The sequence below is a fragment of the Athene cunicularia genome (assembly GCF_003259725.1).
Source record: "Athene cunicularia isolate RWA chromosome 2 unlocalized genomic scaffold, athCun1 chr2_part1, whole genome shotgun sequence".
NCBI lineage: Eukaryota > Metazoa > Chordata > Aves > Strigiformes > Strigidae > Athene > Athene cunicularia.
Genome location: NW_020799095.1, coordinates 4,553,635 through 4,573,675, shown reverse-complemented (window position 1 = coordinate 4,573,675; position 20,041 = coordinate 4,553,635). Strand labels below are relative to the sequence as shown.

At 38.5% G+C, this 20,041-nt stretch overlaps 1 protein-coding gene across 10 annotated transcripts in view; it reads left to right on the top strand.

Annotated features, from left to right (window-relative positions):
- TRAK1 (trafficking kinesin protein 1) overlaps positions 1-20,041 on the top strand; it is a 110,798-nt gene that overhangs the window by 56,978 nt on the left and 33,779 nt on the right. For 6 of the 10 annotated variants that reach the window (XM_026841574.1, XM_026841575.1, XM_026841577.1 and 3 more), the window contains 2 exons: positions 13,221-13,297; positions 16,753-16,869. In XM_026841574.1, the coding sequence (XP_026697375.1) occupies positions 13,247-13,297; positions 16,753-16,869 (168 nt within the window). In that variant the 5' untranslated portion in view covers positions 13,221-13,246. Of the gene's footprint in view, positions 1-743; positions 764-4,286; positions 4,655-13,217; positions 13,298-16,752; positions 16,870-20,041 lie in introns of those variants that run through there. The other 4 variants (XM_026841583.1, XM_026841576.1, XM_026841581.1 and 1 more) reach the window with 4 other exon arrangements.

The following is a 20,041-nucleotide window of genomic DNA, read 5'->3' as shown; positions in this document are numbered from 1 at the left end:
CTCTGAATGAACAATGCTTTCTGGAGAAATCCGGGTTGACTTTGGATCAAACTACTTTTTTTGTGGTTTCTTCCATTACTCATTTATTTCTCGCTGAACAACTCCACACTAATGCCTGAATGTTCATTGCCTACAATTTCAAATAATTTTGTGTATGTGCAGTTCACCCTTTCCTTCTTTTGTTGGACATGGGTTTTGGCATATTCTTGGGGAAAAGACAATGTCTTTTCCTTTTTTCCCCTGCCAGTCACTCTGTGTGCCCTGTTTGTCACACCTGCTAAAGCTTCTAACCCCTTTTATGTTTGCCTGAGCAGCTTCATCTCACTCTCTTAGTCGTTTCAGCACCTCTTATCCTGCTTTTGCTCTTCACTACACCCTACCTGTATTTTCTTCCTACTGACACTGAAATGTTTTCACTCTTCTGTTTGCAGTTACTGTTTGGAGCTTCTCTGTTCTATTTTCCACTCCACTGAAACAATTATCAGCAAGCTCCCTTTCTTTTTAGCTGAACAATAATTAACAATGTTAATACTTGTTCTCCTTGACCTCTCAGCCACTTTAAGAACGATTACTTATCCTTGCCTTGCTTATATTAGTGTGCCTTTACAGATGTGAGACTGTGTCCTGGTTATCTTTTTTTTTTCTTTCCTTTTTTTAAGTCACTCTTCTCAGTTAGCATTGGAAAAATATTTCATACTCCCTACTGCAGCTCTTCGAGAATTCTTGGTTGTCCATGTTCCTTCTCTGTGAACCTTAGTTACAGGTAACCTTGCAAACACATATCTGCCAGCTCTGTGGGTAGCACAGTCAACTTTTTTACTTAAAATATGCTTCCCTTGGCACCTTCTCCCTTACAGTAGGAGCTTGGCTGATGGTTGGGAACTTATGATGAGTCATTGCCTCCCTTATACATTATCCCCTTTTGTCTCCATCCCTGTGGTCAGAGTAACCCTGGTGTTAACTGGATGTTAAGTGGATGCTGGCTGTGGGTATGTTACTAAATCTATGACAGTCTTCTGAATGCTTGTAACATGCAATTTCTGAAACAGCTCTTGCTCTATAGGTATGCAGCTAAAAGTGTTGCACTTGTTTTGCTTCTATGTCCTTTTCCTCCGTACTTGAAAATATGGTTGAACCTTGCTTATTTTCAGGTAATCATTGATATAATTTTCCTAGTTTCCTGCTTTTTGCCATGTAACTTCTTTTTCTTAATTCCTCCATTGATGCTGTATTCTTCATCCAGTCAAATCTAAGCAACTTCTGCTTGTATGTTGGCTTTATGTGGCACGTATTTCAATATAGAGGTATTTTTCCTCTTTATTCTACTGAGCTGTTAAATTTCCAGAAAAGTGTTTTCCTGCTTCATTCCATTTCATTCCCTTTCTGCAAAAGTAAGGTGCTGTCCTTTTGGTTGAGTGACAGCAGATAATTTGGGTGGGATTTTGAAAGAGTGAGAAATGTGCAAAACCTGTAAAAATTAGAACAATCTAACTTGGCTTTACTGTACATCTTAATAGAAAGCATGTGTTAAAAGACCAATTTATCCTCCCTCCCTGAAAAGCCCACCCCAAACCACCCACATTGCTTCATCCACATATTTTTAAACCTGGATTCTGCCGTTTCAGCCACTGTTTTTAGGACTTGTTTGCTTACAGAGAATCTTTGTTCTAAATGCAGCGTTGTTGTTAGTCAGTCGTGGTCAAAATTAACGTGGTCGATTGTACAAAAGTCTAGATGTTTTTAGTGATAAGGTTAAAATTATTTGAATGCATTGGAGTTCCTTGGAAATAATGAGTCAGGATATGAGGGTTTGTCTGTATTGTGTCCAGCCTCACCCTCCGCAAACTAGCTCCCGGTTTGTGTGTTTCCTGTTTGATTGCAAAGTTACTGGAGACAGTCTGTACTTTAGTGCAAGCATCGCATGAGGAATGTGCATCTGTGTGCTTTAAGCATTGCAACTCACTTAGCAAGCTTCCCGAAAGGAGTTATGTCTTTAGCCACTAATTCTGAGACATTACTGCAGGAAATATGCCAAATTTACTTTGCAGTGGCAACCCATAAAAATGAATGTTCAATGTGGTACGTTCTTTAAGTCCCTGAGTATGTATTTACAGGAAATATTAAAAATACCTCTTGAATCTTTGCTGATTAGAATGTATATTTTCAGAACTGTATACAATTTAGCCTCCCCCCCCCAGCTGCTTATTGTTTGATATGTGTTGGAAACCTGGCTCTTAGTCTTTAGCAAGTAAATACTCCTGCACTAGTAAATGGCTTAATGCACAATAACATTAAAAATGAGCTGATAGCGTGAGGGTGCGGTACACATTCCTTCTCCACCCATTATGAATTTGCATCAGTATTTATCATATATCAAAAAAGGCATTGCAACATTTATCTTTCTCTCAGCTTTTGAATATCAGAGTCCTGTGCAGCATGAGTTGTCATGAGTCACAGTTCAGAAGTCAGCTTGTGGGATTATTCATTTATTCTCCTATATTGTTATGTATATTGGGCAGCAGCATGCATGTTTTCAGTGTGTCGCCCACTGCCCTGCTCTCCATTATAAGCTAGTTGGTTAACTATAGTTGAACACTTGTCAGCAATATTAAAACCAAGTTTAAAATCAGCAGGGTTGGCAGGGGTGGACTTTTCTGTCCTACGCTTTAAAAAGTGCTTCTTGCATTCTTTTAAAGATGTCTGAGTCTCATTGTTTTGGTTACTCTCTGAATTTCCATTCTCTAGCTATAACCAAAATGTGGTCAGTTGACACTGGATGGCAAGTAGGTACTTTAGACTCTTACTGTCTGATTTATTTTTTTTTATTTAAAAGAGTTTTCATTCACTGTTACAGGGGAAAAATTAGGACACAGAAAAGCTCTAAGGAATCAGAAGCTAGAAGTTATCCCCATTACATTATTATTATTATTATTATTAAAATTTTATCTTTTAATGTCATGATATGGAAAAAAAGGGACAATGCTCTTTCTTCCTCAACTGAGTTATTTGGTCTATTGTTGCTGCTGACTATTGCAGTAAATTTTGGCAGTCAAAGGTCAAATTGGTAAGTTGGAGTAGCAAGATCTTTCCATATTCAGAAATGAGTGTTCTTTTCCTTAGCAAGCACTTACATATATTTCATATACTTTGCTTATTGTTTATATAAACATTGTTACATTGTTTGTATATAAATATCAAGAATTTAAAATTTAAAGCAGAGTAATTCATGACGATTGTATAAAATTAGTTCCTTTCCATCTTATACTACTTTATACTTTCACACTACTAATTAAAGGGTAGTAGAGAAATTGTTCCTACATGACCCCAACTATTATGTTCTGCTGGTTTTAATGTTTACCTCCCTCCCTCTCTAGCAATTACATCCCCTCAGAGGATGATAGCTGTCTTTGCCTTGCAGTGCTCCCCCTCTTCCTGCAACTGCTTTGCCTGTGACGCAGGTAGAATGCTTTCTGCAAGCAGCAAAGGGCACCTATTTGCTGTTGAAAGTAAGAGAGGCAACTTGGCAAACATTAAATATCTATAGCTGCAAAAAGTTAAATAAGAAAGTTAACCTGCCCTATGCATGTAGTCACGTTTAGCAGACACAACCTGTTGGAAACCAAGAGGTCTGGACACGAGGAGTTTTGTTTGTTGAACAGACAAGAGATGTGTACACCCTTGAAAATGAGCTAGGGTGCCATATGTGGGCTTCAAATACTTCGTTTTCCCCAGCACATAAGTAAGAGTAAAGATGACTGTGGAAAACATGATATTTGACAGCTGATGTGATATGTCATTTAAATGCTTTGTTCAAGTGTAATCTTTTTTTAGTAAAAGCAGTAAAAAAAAGCTCCCTTTCCCCCAGCCTAATTATTCACACGGTGGTTTTAGTGTGTGGTGGATGTTGCAGTCAGACCGTACTGTACAATTGCTGCAGCTTTCAAGATCTGTCTGCTGGGTGGGCTTGGCGTGTGCATGTGTACAGGCTTAGGCTGTTCACTTCTGTGAAATCTGTTACTTGCAGTGTTAGGCAACTTGAGAGGTGATTTAACTCTGTGAAGGTGCACACCCTTCACCAGGTGTGACAGTTGGAGGCTGGCTCAGACTTCCGTGTGGCTGAGACACTTGTGAGAAGCTACCACTTCACTTGGAAGAGCCGGGGCAGAGGAGAGAGGACCTCGTTGACGTGAGGAGTGCTGGGGAGGGGTCTTTCAGCCCGCCCACTTTGTCTGAAATACGCTAGTGGAGCTGTTGAGCAAAAACTGACTACCCTCAGAGCTGGTATGAGGAACGACATAAATTTTCTAGTAATTATTAGACAGATGGTCTCTTCCCTCCTCCACCCCATCTGTACAACACAAAGCTGTTGTGATAAGGACAAATACTCAGTCGCTCAGGAGCTCTCTGGCTGAGCATGTGAGTGAGGAAAGATGGTATCCTGCTTTGTGGAGACCTTGCTTTGCTCTCCCCAAACATACAGCCTCCGAGGGAATGACTTATCATCTCCTGTGAGACTAAGGCATCGTATTGTGTCTATCTGGGATAACGTTGGCAATGTCAGTAAATGAAGAGGAAAGCTTTGAATATGACTATGAAAAGGAAAATAAGAGAGAACGCACTTTTAACAGGCAGAGCCTTGATATCTTGGAAGAAGGTACTTTTCACCTTTTGGTTTTAAACTTTTATGGTAGTAGCACATGGCAACATTTAAGTGATTTGAATGATTGTGGATTTAAGTCTGCTATACTTTACAGTATTTTAGTGTGTAGCCAGTACATTCAGATGAAATACTAAGAAAATACTAATATGAATAGGATGAATCTTAATTTATGTACACATTTTAAAAGAAGAAATACATGCTTAACAGATGTAGACTATGCAATACCTTTTTTTATAATGAAACTGGATTTGGGAAATTACCTTTTTTTGGAATTGTAATGCATTTTTATATGTACATCGTGTGTGTGTGTGTGTGTGTGTGTGTGTGTGTGTGTGTGTGTGTTATGAAACTGTATGTGTTACTTTGTCATTCCCAACAGGTACCTCTAAAAATGAGTACAAGAACAGGGCAACAATTTTGTGCTTATCCATGAACTTGAAAGCACATAGATAGAAGTAATCCATGTCTTGGGTCTTGTGACTTAATCTTTCAACCAAACAAACAACTCAGAAGTCTTGTCATACTTTATGGAAGTAATGGACGTTTGCAGTATTGCAGGCAACTGGCCCATTAGGGTGGAAATGTGAATATATGTGAATTGAAAATCCTCCTGTGCACCTGCTGTTTGGAGAGTGTACGCATTCAAGGGCTGCTTCCAGACAGTCTGTCAGTCTTTTTCAGGGCTTGGGGTACCAAAAGCTAAATGCACCATTTATGTTATTTCATATGTTGTTAATTTTGCTCTAAAATAGCAGGTTTGTGGTAGAGAACTGGTACTTCCAAATACATGGCCATAAAGCTAGTGTAAGGATGCTTTGAAAGATTGTTAGCACAGAGAATATGTTCTGCTGTGAATTTACACCCTTATTCACCTCATGGGAAAGAATTCCTGTGTCCAGAGCCTCAGTGGGTAAAACATGCTCTTTAAATCCTGTTGTATAGGACTTTTTACAGTAAAGACTTCCTCAAAATCAAATATTCCACTTGGATTTCGGCCATACTCAGTCAATAAAGTATCCATCTCTCCTTTTGTGGGTCTCTGAAGGAAGCCGGGATAACTTGTATGTCTGTGCAAAATAGAAAGGTGCTGGGGATAATACTGGTAAAAGGAAACTTTGAAACTGGAGAGTGGGTGGGGAGGAAACTTATCAAGAGAGGCCAACAGACATTGTTTTATGTTTGATTCCCATTTTTTTTTTAGTGATTAAATTGTTGTGGAAACATGTATCGTGCTGTCCTTATTGTTCCTGCTTGACTTTACCTTTCATCCAGATCTAAGTACAGTCTGAAGCTCTTCTTGTTGATTTCAAGAGGGGAAAAAAAAGTTGAATTATGTCTGGAATAAATTTAGCCCCGTCTTTCTACAGTACCTGCCTCTCAAAAGCTCAGTATGTATCTGAAATGCCTTCTCTCCTCCACCTATACATTCAGGTCACCTACACCCTCAGTCTAGTAGTGGTACAGATGCACAAAAATGATAGATGGTATTTCTATGTATCTTTGCACATTAGCGTACTTATAAACAATAGTATTTCTCTTGGGAATGAGTCAATGAGTAAAGCAGATGGAAACACCAGTGTGTAGCCTTTTCATATTGAAGAAACATTTTAGCCATATCTAGCTATAAATCTGATATCAGAAATGGGAAGTCTGAGAATATGCTTCACTTCAACCATTTAGAGTTATTGAAAAGAAGGGAGGAAAATTGTGTAATTAAGACTCCTTAACTATTTGGCCTATTCCATGTGCAGAATGTGCACTCACTACTCGTCTATATTTCCATGGTCATTTTGATATAGTGAGGTTTTTCCCTTTCCTGGCATTTAGATCCTGTGACTTTCCTCAGTCCTGTTTCTAGAGCTTCTCTCAGAGAACTAGGGTTATGCTTAGCAGTGTTACAGAATAGGTTTTCTTGATGAGTATGTGAAGCACCTTCATAAAGGTCCAAGCAGAACAGTTCTAGAGTCAGTGCACAGCTTTGGAATTTTAAATTTGCCTGACAGCAACATGTTTACTCTTGGCTTGTTAAGCTGGACTTTGAACTGACTGCAGTGAAACTTTGTGCAGGGATATCTGTTGATAGTGCCTACTTAGTTTTTGTTGATAAGAGAACCTGAGCTGTGAAAGGACAGCCTTTCAGTTTTCTTTGCTTAGTGATTTGTTGGGTCAGCCAAATCTGAAACAGGGCTATGTTTTGATTCTTGCTTTCACAGATGGGACAGGAAAAGACTGTTACCTGTTTGGGACTTGTGATGGCATGCAGTCATTAGTATTTCAATTTACTAACGTAACAGATTAAAAGTCCTCCTTATCTGAAGTAATGAGTAAATGCAAGCTAAGAATCTAAATCAAGTTTAATAAACTAAAAAAAAAACCAACCAAAAACAACCAAAAAACCCCCTCTTGTGATCACCATTAAAATCTCAAGTTCAGGAACTCCAGGAGTCTGACTTTCAGAAAACGTTAAATTCCTGTTTTATCTTAAAAAGACATTGACTAGAATGGAAGCCATACAGGGCTCTAGAATCTTAAAACAATAAAGCAAAGAAAATGGAGACTAGTACTTGAAAGCTTTGGCACAGCCAATCCCTCCCAAAGAGCTGGAATAGGAAAAGATTATGCATTTAAGAAAGGGAGACAGCTGACAGTGCATGACTTTTAATATAGGCTTGTAACTTCATTTTAGGATTTTTGAAAGATTTACAGTCCAGATTCTGGTTTCAGCCTTACACCCAGTTATTAGTTGCAGGGACTGCAGTCTAGATATTTCTTGACCACAAATGGAGGGAGGAGAATGTCAAGACTATTCAGTGGCTAGCAGTCAAAAATCATGCAAGAAAATTTTAACAGAAGAGCTATCCTGAGCTGTATCAGCAAATGGTGGTAGGCATTAAGGTGATGGTGAGTTCTCTCCAGGCCCTTTTCTTCATCTCCTTAGCTTCACCTTGTGGCTGTATTTTCCATGTTACCACGTTTGATCTGTGTTTATGCTAATAGAAGGAACAAGTGTGTGATGTTCTTGTTGAAATTTTCTTTAACTTGATTCTGCATTCATCACAAGAAAATTCAATGCAGTTCATGCCCTGCTTAGAAGAGGTACCTTGAAATGGCTACCTACTTGAGTGTTCGGGAATAAGCTTTAGAAGAGAAATAACAGCAAAGTTTTTTCCCAAACCTGAAATTAAGTAATAAGATGGGTTTGTATGTGAGGCTTTAATATTGTATTTACTAAGTTATTTGAATACTGTATGAGAGAAATGACAGTAACAAACATGCTTTAAACCATAGCTTAAATAGCAAGATAAAAATCTCTTCTTCTAGAAGAATCACTAGCTGCTCTTTCGTATTAAGAGATTAATTTGCAAACTATGCCATTGAAACCATGGTAAGCTAGGCTGTAACATTAAAAAGAAAAGAAAAATTTATTGGCATTGTCTATTGAACCTACAGTGGTTATTTTTCACCATGCTAATATGTACTTGCTGACTGAGTTTGTATTACTTGCAACATTATGTTCCTCCAGCCTCCTCCATGAAGCTCACCCAGTGTGACTTGACAGTTGTGAAGCAGTTGGCACACTGTGACCGCTCTTTATCCCTCTAACCAGGGTCGCAGCCTCCCACTGAACTCCCCATCTGCCTTCTGGAGCGATTTGGCCTGCTCCTGTACTTGTGGAGCAGTGGGGAAGGCTGAAGGAACTGCTAGCGTGTTGTGTTAAATTTTGACTTCTAGCAAGTGGTGCCTCAGAAGCACATTGTTCAAGCTCTGGTGACAGTAGTCTCTTAAAATTTTTAAGCTCTTTAGATGAACGTGTTTTCTTAGGGCTGTTTCAAATATACAGGCAACATCAGACCCAAAGACTGTCCCAGTTTAGCCAGGGCTACCAAATACTCCTCTTTAGTGGAGAAGCTGCCATATTTAACTTTAAATGTGTAAAATCTCTGTAGTCTGGGTCAGTAACAAAACTGATGGCACGTTTTGGGTATACTGTTCTGGAGTTTATTTGAAAGGCAGTTTTAGAATTCCTCATGCACTTGGTTCAAGTTGATGTAGTGCTTGCAGTCACCAGTGCCAGAACCTGACTATTGGTGGCTCTAGGACCTAAGCTGTGATTTTTAGGAAGTGCTTTATCCTTGGTGTGCAAAAAGAGCCTTTCAGAAATTAAACCAATGCGAGCTGAGGAGTTTGTCTGCCAGGATCTCTGATGGCTAATGTTTGCCAAGTGGTATCCGGCAGTAAGGAGCGTGGCTGGTCAGTCAGTGTTACTGTGTGTGTTCTGTACATCTTGATGCGCAACACTGAGGATGTGATGAACTTGCCACAGTATCTTCAGTGTCTGGACAGAGCTCTGAGCAGAGAGGAGGGAGACAGAAGCTATTTGTGAGCCAGGCATTCTCATGACTGAACACAATAGGCCTTGCCATAGTTAAAGACTTTGGGTAGAGAGCTGTTACGAAAAAAAGCAATGTCCTCTGCTGCTACCTTGCCAATAAGAAGCATCAGTATTAAAATTGCCAGAGATCTGTATTCCATGAACACTATTCCCTTATCCTGATGTAGTTTTTGAGGAAATAAATGTTGGTAGTAGGAAAATCCCCATACACTAGGGCCTTCCCTCTATAATTATACAGGTCAGTATTATCTGCCCCAAAAGTGAAACTTTACCATATGCTGCTTCTGTTTCCCAGTACTTGGAAATAGATGCAAAGAGAAGCAGTGGGAGCTGGGCCTTACTTTTCAGCCATGGCTGTTCTCCTTTAGTTCTTTAGTTTGTCCCTGATGGATAGGTCTCAACAGTGAAGAGGGGGTATGCCTAGAGGAGAAATGCAGGGAGAAGGGGCTGAGGACACCCATGACTGCTGCCTCCTGTGACTTTTTTTTTTTTTTTCTTCTCCGTTTTTTCTTCCACCTGAATCCCCTGTTTGGTGGGTGGTGGCTCATTGCAGCAGCTCCCAGTAGTGGTATTGTTGCTCCCTTTCCCTTCCATGGCTGTTTCCTGTTCTTGAACACATACTTTTCCTCTCATCAGTGTGCTAGATGGCTGCGTGACTTTTAGGGAGCAATCTAGGCAGGTACATACTTTCCCCCCTTCTCCGAGAGCATCTTCAGCTTGGAAATCAGTGCTTTAGTCAGTGCAGAGCTCAGAGCCTGAAAGAAGCTTCCATTTAGATTCTGCCTTAAATATATTATGACAAATAAATGCAGAGTACATCCTTGCAGCTGTACTCATGTTGAAAACAGGAACGTGGGTACCTGTAAATTTGCAAGCTTAAAGAGAGTATAAAGATGGTGCGAGGTAATACTTGATCTGTATAGCATTTATCCATTTGTGCGCGTGGCTGTTAAAGAAACAGTGACTTTGAACTGATATATCCCTGGTAGCATGTATTTAATGCTGTTATGAAAACGTAATAGAAGCTTTCTCTGTTTTTAGATTCCCATTTTGGATCTGTGACATTAGTTTCAAAGCAGTTGCCAAAACACATTTTCTAACTGTGTATCTGGACTTCTATGATTCCTCCACTTGCTGTAGACTTTTTTAAAAATTATTTCTTTCTTTATTGTCCAACAGCCTTCTTCATAAACTGAGAGGTGCAAAGTGTATTTGATTTGGATGTTTGCATGTATCCATGCATTTATACACTGTGCTTCCTTCACCCTCAAGCAAAAATACTGCTGATTTGCAAGTGAGCAGAAAGAGGTCAGTAAATTGACACTGTAGGTTTTCTATTACAGAGCCTTGTCTTTATCAAAACAGTAGTGTTACCAGGCTCTCATACTTGTCAGAAGCTCCAGCAGGCTAGAAACCTACTATGCAGAATCCATTAGAGATTTGGAGTTTGTGGGTCTTTTTCCCCTCCATACTTAATTGATCAGAGTTCGAAATGATTCAAAATAGCGTGTCTTTTCACTGGTAGATTTTTTTGAACACTAAGGAAATAACAATCACTGCACTAGCAATTGGTGAAATGTTATTTTGTAATCTGTGGAAGCTGAGGAACTATATACTTAGACATTGTTTTGAGGTTTTTTTAATGCTGCTTCTGAATTACTTTCTCTCCTCTTGGTTTTCATCTTCTCTTCCCCACCAGCCTTGGTTTTTGAGGGATGGAGACTAACACCTCTGCAATTTGCCCTCTTTCCAAAAGGAAGCACTTCCATTGAGTTAATACCTTTGTGCTTCTGCTCTATTTTATGTTGAGTGCTGATAGGAAGTAGTTGACTGGAGGAGGCATTTTATTATATGTGGTCTATTGAAACTTGTTTCTACTTGGATGTTGAAGAGGATGCGTAAGATATTTCTGCTTTGAAACCCTTCCACATTGGCAGAGTAGTATATGAAGACTTCTGTTTTAACAGTGACCAACAGACATTTAATGGAAATTTTGAGATTATAAAAGCTATTGGTGACCAGGTTGCTACTGCTTTGCTAGTAATAAGTCTGTTGGGGTAAGGCTGTCGTGTTACCCTGCTGTGTTAAAGATTAAATATCAAGTTCTGAAGGAGTAGCCAAGTGAGCAGCTACCTGAACCAACCTTTATCACTCTCCTAGCTGAGTGACTTTATTCTGTCTGTGGGAGCACTGTCCTTTTATCAGCTTGGATGTTAGGAAGATTATACATTCACCTGAATCAAGATGGTGTGAGGTTGCCGTAGTCATAATCAGTGGTTGTCATTAGCAAAGCACTAATAATCATCTCAAACATAGAGTAGTGAGGGAATGTTGTAACCAAGGGAACTATTCAGTGTACAGTTGTTTTGGAAAATAACCTGCTGGCATCAGAATTTCTGATAAACATTTTATGACATGACTTATGAACTTACTATGTTTAAAAAAAAAAAAAAAAAAAAAAAGGGATTTATGGCAATGGTTTTGGTTGGTTTTTTTTTAGTTGTAAAAAGTCTTCTGGATATAACACCATCTGTCTTTATGTGAAGCTTTTATGGAAAGCTTCTATTTAACCCCTTCGTTTTATTATAGCTGATGTTTTCTGCGTGTTACTTCAGGTTTTTTTCTGTGGAATCCTGATTAGTCTGTTTTTGTCTAATCCATCTTGTAGTTTACAAATGCGCTGTATTTTTGCTTGTGCAGTGACATAGCTATTCTTTACATAACATTTGTCAAATTATTACTTTGAAGTGTAAACTTCTTAGTACTTTCAGATGTAATTATTTGGAAAAGTGTAATTATCTTCTGAATACTTTTCATTGGCATTCTTTGGAGTTCACTGGCATTGCTGATGCCACTAAATATTGTAAATGTTTTCAGGATTTGATCCTCAAAAATAAGATTTGAGAAACGGAAAAATAAACGGAAACAAATTGTACTTCTCGCCATAGTTTAAGCAACTTCCTAATGTTTAAGTATGGAAAAAAAATTCTCCAACATTTCAACAGATACCCAAGTACTGTTGCATTTGATATATTATTATGTGCCATAGTGGTGATCAACTGTATATTTATGTATATGTAGATTGTATGTTGGTAAATCTCATAGGTTTTTTTCCTTTAATGACAAAGTGTCTCCTGGTAATGTTACTTTACTCAATACACTTTTTTTTTTTCCCCTATTTAAATGTTATTAGGCCTTATCTGTCGTTACCCCCCATCACCCCTGCCCACTAGAGCAACATGAACAAATCTGTCAGACTGAGCTTTAATTGACATAGTCAAGGGCAAATCCCCTGAAGAACAACTTGTGCTACAGCAGCCTGATACCCTGTAGACCATGTGATCAGCTCAACTTCATTAACAATCCCTTTACAGGGCTTGAGGAATAAGTGTAGCTGAAAATAAAAAGAATATAAGGGTAGAGCAGAAAGTGCTGTTGTTTACTCTGATTAGTGGAAGATATTTAGAGAACTTGCAGACTTCTAGATAAGTCACTGTATCTTCTTAAAGGATCACCTGTGGTGGTAGACTAAACTTCTGCATGTATAACAAAACTCCTGCTTTCACCCTAGTGATTAATCATCTTATCCAGTCTAAGTAAATATTTTTATGAGTGATACTGTGGCCACTATGGTGTGGTCTGAGTATTATAAAAATGGTTTGTTATTTTGCATGCATTTTTTATTTATTTTGCTGACTCATACTGTAGAACCCAGTTCTTATCAACTTAATATGACCTATCTTCATGTTGAAGAGTGTTACTAACAATATTGGATTTGTTTATTCATGGAGTAACTCTACTGCACGTAATACAGGGACTATGTGACATGATAGAATCCCAATTATGTATCAAAGAACGTCTGGTTTTGTTTTTAATAAACCCAAGGTGTTCGTCTTCAGAGAAGTTTTAATGTTTTAATAGTTTGTTCTGCCGCTGACAAAAGCAAGTATTCCTTACAAAAGAGAAACACTTGTATTCTCAATTTAACTTGAAGCTGTGATTATTTTCTGAGTTGGGATTTTTTTTTTTTTTTTACTTTTTATATACTCATGCAAAAGTTGACATAAGTAGTTTTAAGATGAAAACTTAGGCAAACCTAAACTCTTAAAAGGATATTTTCCCCATGATAGTATCACCAATATGATGGTTTATTTTATTTCCTTACAGTTTTATGTGCTGAAAGAGTGGGCCAGATGACTAAAACATACAATGACATAGATGCTGTTACACGTCTTCTTGAAGAGGTAAGTATTGCATCGCTTTAAGGGCCCATACACAGTATGAGGAAGTAGTACAGTAATTATATGGTACCACTACTAAAGACTGTTGGTAGACTGTCCTCCACTGAGGAGGGGTAAGTCCTCAGAGTGTATGTACACCTTATCCCACTGGTAAGGTAAGTATTATTTCTAAGTAAAGATCGTTTGTTTACCTCAGTCATATCGATTAATTACTTGTGCTTATTTTTCAGTTGAGGCCAACTAACTTGCTTGTGGCCAAATATTTGCCATAATGAATGAGGAGGTGGGGGGGTATCATCTTAAAATGATGCATATTTTTACAGTACATGTAAAACTAATAGTATCATTATTGATAGATATATTCTGTTTTAAATTAAAAAAAAAAAAAGTTCACAAATAGTCTTGTATTCATAATTATATCTCAGATAATGTCTTTCCAGAGAAGTGAATAGACATAAAATGAGAAAATATCTAATACTCTGTTTGTTTCCAAGCCTTTTCTTCTTTGCTTTATGTTTGGTTGGTTTGGGTTTCTGTTTTTCTTAAATATTATTATGTAAATTGTTATTACTGTAATCCTTGACACTCAAGAAATGTCAAAAAGCAACTGTGAAGCTAGGATGCTTATGTTCAATAACTTATCATGATAAATTGAGTGAAATTAGCTGCTTTTCTGATCTGTAAACTTGAGCAATGATTTTCCAAATAACGTTCATGAAGAGTTTTTTAGCTGAAAACTGTTACAATCATGTTAGTTCATGGCTGAGTGTAACTTAATGTTTCATATTTATTTCCTTGCTTATTGCAACAGTAATGTCAAAAGTACCGTCCGTCTAGCCAAGATACATTGGGTGGTCTGTTCTTTCTCTAATTCTGCAAGGAAACAAGCAGGGGAATGCTCACACCTCCCACCTATGCTTGATACATCTGATCGCAGTACAAAGCCCTGCATTTTGTGCTTTGAACTGAACTTGTTTAAACAACTCTCCATGAAATATCAGTTAAAACTGATGCTTTACCTGAAAGGCTTGTCTTGAATAATCCATTAACTTGTAGTAACAGTCTGTTACCTGTGTCCTGTTCCCTGTGTGTTGTTTGCCTGGGATTTACTTGCATTTGTTTCCATGGCTCCTTCTAGTAATGATGCAACATTCTGCCAAACTGTTTCCTCCCCTGAGTCCATGTAGCCAAATGTCTATAGATCCTGAAATGACACTCGTGGGAGCAATGCTAGGACTTGCTGACCCAATGTTTCAAAGCTTCTGGTGTACTTCCCTATGTGTATGATAGCAAAGGAAAAATGGGGGAATGTGTAATAGGTGAATCTTTAATAGAAGAAATACTTTCAGTGACTTTATTGTTTTATCTGGCCATCATTTCTGATTGAATCACTCTATTCCTAGGCAGACATGCACTTACAGCTCCTTTCTCTGTTCTCCAAATGGTGGTTATCAGAAGAGATTACATCAGTTTGCAGAATTTATGGTGTAACTCTTTCTGCTACCTTCACACACAAAGCAAGGAAAAAAACCCACAAAACTACCACTTGTCTGTCCTTGTTGGCAAGCTTCACATGACAGTATTGCATGGTTGGCAGAGTGAAAGGTGCAACATTTTAGGGAGGGTAATAGGAAAGAGAAGATCTCAAAACAACATGTGTGCAGATATTTTTAAAATTTATGACTGTTGCCCTGAAACTAGGCAAAGAGAGTGACATTAGGCCTGCCTGGGTATGTGGTAAGAATCTGAGCAGATTCCTCTATGAACCTTCTTTCTCATACCTTTCTAATAGTAGTGCAAGTGTGTCTGGCTTCGGTATTTTTTTTACATATTGTTGTAATAAATCAGTTCCTTATCACTGTGAGTAAGAGGCCTGACCCCAAACTGAGATTTAGAGCTGAATTGCTAAAAACTGCGTAGGAAGTCTAGGGAAGTTAATTAAAGAGCCTGGAAATAAACCTATGTTCCTCAAATTTGAGGTTATAAACCTTGCTTCTCGATAGCTCTTCCTCTGTAGAGTCAAATCTGCAGCTATGTATTTTCTTCCACTTCGTATCATGAAGTGAGCCAAGTTACTGAACAATAAGTTGACTTGATAGGTAAACCAAACATTTTTTTGATAACTTTGTGGGACCTATTGTTCTGAAAGATTGTACATAAGATTATATAATGATTTTATGGCTAGATAATGCCAGTAGCTTTCAATGCAAATGTAAGCCTGACCTTCAGAAACCATTTGGAAAATGCTATTTGTAGATCAATACCCTTTCTTTTTATATACTGATTCTTACATAACTTTCCTTTTTTTCCATTATGAAAGCCTCTTCATTCAAATTCATTGACTTTAAATCCATCTGATCGGTAGCTGTAGCTTTTGTAGGCTTTGCCATTAACGTATACATGAAATAAGGTGGCTTTTAGTCATAAAATCTGGCTGGCTGTCAGGGGCAGTAAATAAACCCCAAACAGTATTTTCAGTGACAGGGACTCTTTCTCAGGTGGTGCTGAACAGGTAGTAAGTAAGGAGTTAAACTTAGCACCATTTTCTCACTATTTTAAAGATCTAGTAGTTGAATATGAAAATGATAAATAGAAATGCTTAAGGGACAGCACACAATTTTATGCAGTTTATCATCCTCTCCCCAGGCAGATTACAACCCCATGTCTCAGCATTGCAGAAGCTGACATATGTATAGGTATATAACATCAACAGGATAAGCTTCTATTTCTTATTGATACATGTTGTGAATTGTCTGGATGGGTTATTTCCAATTCTGTGCTCATAGAGGAGGGCAAAGAAGAGGCCAAACATGGCATGAGCATAGCCACTTAATGTAGATTCGGGCATCTGCAGAAGGGAAAGGAATAGGATTTGTTTTTATATGAAAGTGCTAATGGATGTACATACATGAAGAAGATAGGAGCTGAACATTCATTGTGGTGGAACTGGCTTCTGCTCCTATATACAGCTTACTGCCTTTTATTTTAAGGTGGAGCAAGTGGAAACCAAAGAATGCTTTGAAATGTTCCTTGATATTTTTACTGTGCTTCTGAATTCTTTAAAATGTAACCTCTAAAGCTCTGTGATTGCATTCTGCAAATGGTATAGCAAGGCGATGGAATAGTGTCCCTCAGTAGTTTCTCAAACAAAGCTGCAATAGAGAACCAGATCTGGTTTTACTTATGTTGCCCTACTGTAGACCTTGAAGCTGTGCTTTCCTCTGTGTGGTTCAATAACTCTGTGTGGGTCTGTATGGGTTATTTCTGAATAATGTGGGTGTAACATAAGCAGGAATAGAAAAAGAAAATTAGGAAAAAAACAATGGAACAGACCCTTACAGGAGGAAAGTCTTTTTATTGTTTGAGTACCTATTGCTTTCATGGCAATTTTACCCTCCCTCTGATCCTTTGGTGAATAAAAAATTTGAAATTAGCTTTCTTTTCTTAATACTTCACAGAAAGAACGTGATTTAGAATTAGCTGCTCGGATTGGCCAGTCGCTGTTAAAGAAGAATAAATCACTGACAGAAAGAAATGAGTTCCTGGAGGAGCAAGTAGAACACATCAGAGAAGAAGTAAGTATCAGCAGTGATGGAGATACTTTTCCTTCTAGCTTCACCTTGTCCATACTTAATTTTTTACGGGGTTCCTGTCTATAATAGGTCTATCTGTGTTGCAACAGTTTGGTCAGCCATTTTTATAGCATATACACTTTTAGGAATATGATCAAAACCTGATTTGACCTGTTGGTTCAAATTAGGTGATTTGAGGGGGGATAAAACCTCAAGATATCAAATTTTGCTCTGCTTCAGATACAATTTTCCTTTGAAACCAGCTGCTCTTTGAGTTTTGAGTCACTCTGCCCCCTGTTTTCTTTTAGCTGTTTTGTCCTTGTTCCCCTGCTTTAGGCATAGTTCCCCTCTGTTCGATTATCTCACTAATCGCTCTTTCCCTTCTCCTACCTCCCTTTGTGTACAGTTCTTTCTTCTTCTTGTTTCCCCTCTGAATCTTTCTCAGTCCTCGTTTCTTCCTCGCCAACTGATGCTTAAATGCTTTTTCCCAAATGCTTTTCTATTCATACCTGAGTTAAATTTTGTCTCTTAGAACATAGCATTTGTGCTTCCCTTTGCTTCTCAAACTGAATATGATATAGGTAGCACATATAAGGTAAATCACTTTTGTGGAGGTTTCATTCATTCATAAAAACATTTATGGAGGTTTCAGTAGTGCATGCTCACTGAAATCATGTGCATTCTGCCTTTTCCAGGCTGGGCCAAATTCATAGGCTTGTGTTAAGCTTCCATTGTTCTGATGGGTCAGGATATATTTTAATGATTGGTAAATTTTATTCAACATGCTTTGTATGTATGAGCTTGTCAGTGTTAGGAATTGCTGGGTTATATTGGGAAGCAAAGCATTATAGGCTGAGACTTGCTACCTTCTATATAGGTTGCTAAGTTCTTACATCTTCTTGTGATTTTCCTGTATCTCTTTCCAGGGAACTGTGGTAGAATCTCTTGAAGCATGGGTTGGTAGCCTGCTGCAGTACATACATTTCTCCTGAGTTTTACTGCAGTAATAATGTTTTAGACATTGATGAGCACGTTTAGAATACAATATCATGGTGCATGTGTTTCTCAATTCATAGAATCATAGAATGGTTTGGGTTGGAAGGGACCTTTAAAGATCATCTAGTCCAACTTCCCTGCAATGAGCAGGGACATCCTGAACTATATTAGGTTGCTCAGAGCTCCATCCAGTCTGGCCTTGAATGTTTCCAGAGGTGGGACATCTACCACCTCTCCAGACAACTTGTTCCAATGTTCTCATCATAAAAAAATTTCTGCCTAGTATCTAGTCTGAATCTATCCTCTCTTAAGTTTAAAACCATTACCCCTTGTTCTATTGCTACAGGGCCCTACTAAAAAAGTTTGTCCCCATCTTTCTTATAAACCTTCTTTAAGTATTGAAAGTAGCAATAAGGCCTTCCCCGAGCCTTGTTTTCTCCAGGCTGAACAACCAACTCTCTCAGCCTGTCCTCATAGGAGAGGTGATCCATGCCTCTGATCATGTTCGTGGCCTTCTCTGGTGGTCCCACTGCAACAGGTGCATGTCTTTTCCTGTGCTGAGGATGCCAGAGCTGGATGCTTGCCAGAGCAGAGGGACAGAACCACCTCCCATGACCTGCTGGCCACACTTCTTTTTATGCAGCCCAGGATATAGCTGGCTTTCTGGTCTGCGAGCACACATATTGGTGTGATCTATAAAACTTACCAGAAAACTTACATTGTTTCAAGTAACGCCTTATGTCTTTCAGATACCATCGAATTTTGACTCAAATATTTATACAGTTGCTCTTCCTTACTTTATTTCCCTGTATGGGCAGTTAGGTGCTGTGGATACTGACAGATTCTTGATAGATGTATCTTGGAACCATACTAATGCGAAATGCATTAGATTATTGGGGTAGTCTTTTGACTTTGTTTAGGAAGGGGCTGTGATCATGTTCAGTAAAACCTGATGGAACTGAGACTTTTCATGTGCACTAGAGAACAAAAGATGAATGCACTGAAGCAAGCACTATACTGCCTTCACAGACACTTTAGTCTCAGCTTATGGTTTCGAATTATATACAAAAAGCATAAACATTATACTGAGAAAACTTTCTTAATTGTAAATTGTTCCGGTTACAGAGATGGGTGTCTACGTTTTCAGTAGCAGAAGTATAGTTCCCAGGTACAGTGTCTATCTGCTGTTGTATTACCATGTTCAGTAAGAATGTCACAGCTCCAATCTCAAGATTTGTCCTTTTTTCCTGGGGTGGTGCTACCTACAGTTTAATGTTACCTCCTTTGAAGTTAGAGCCTGATATCAAAGCAGTGTAAACTGTCACAATGTGAGCCCTGCTTGGAATGGAGTAGGTCATTAGGTTTTAGCTTCTCCTAATCTTTCTAAATTTTCTAGTTTACGCTTCTTTTTCCTCTTCAGATTTTGTTGTGTGTTTCTGAAGCTAAAAAGGCAGTGCTTCAAACGCAGTGTCAGTCTTCAACACCACCTCAAACCTGTGGTAATATCTGAGTGATACAACCCTCTAGTCCTGTTATTCTATTTCCAAGTCACATATCAGAGTTTGTTTTGGTGATAGGTGGTTTTAAAGTCCAAGTTTGATTTTGTTCTCTGTAAAGTAAGAGGAAAGGAAAATCTGAATTGTAATCTGGAATGCTGTCTTTAAGAAGGGAACACTGGTTTTGGTATATTAGAATAGAAGGTAATATTGGAAAGATAGAAATGCTCCTTGGCCTGGTACTTGCATGTGTGTTATTTACATACAGTGTAACTGGGTCTCTTATTTTAAGTGAATGAATTCCAGTCTCTTGAGCATTTAGCTGCTGTCAGTCGTGAAAACAATCAGCTGGACTATTGAAATAGTTTGTGATTTGGTAAGGATTGTCCCTAAACTGTGGTGCTCTACGTGTCTTCTACCTTAAATTATTTTGAAGATAGGTACGACTATTTTGTGACATAGTTCTGAAGCTGAGTGAAGCTTTCAGGGCAGTGGAATGAATTAAAAGCCTGAACGGATGGAGTCCTAGGAACCAAGCATGATGACAGCTCATGGGTCCTGCCCAGTGTGGGACAAGGGCTCTGTATTGCTTGGTAACAGTGCATTGTGCAGGGGTAGTGTGGTAGTGTTTGCTCTGAAGGGTACATGTTGCGGTGGCTTGTGAAAATGTAGAAGAGGTCCTT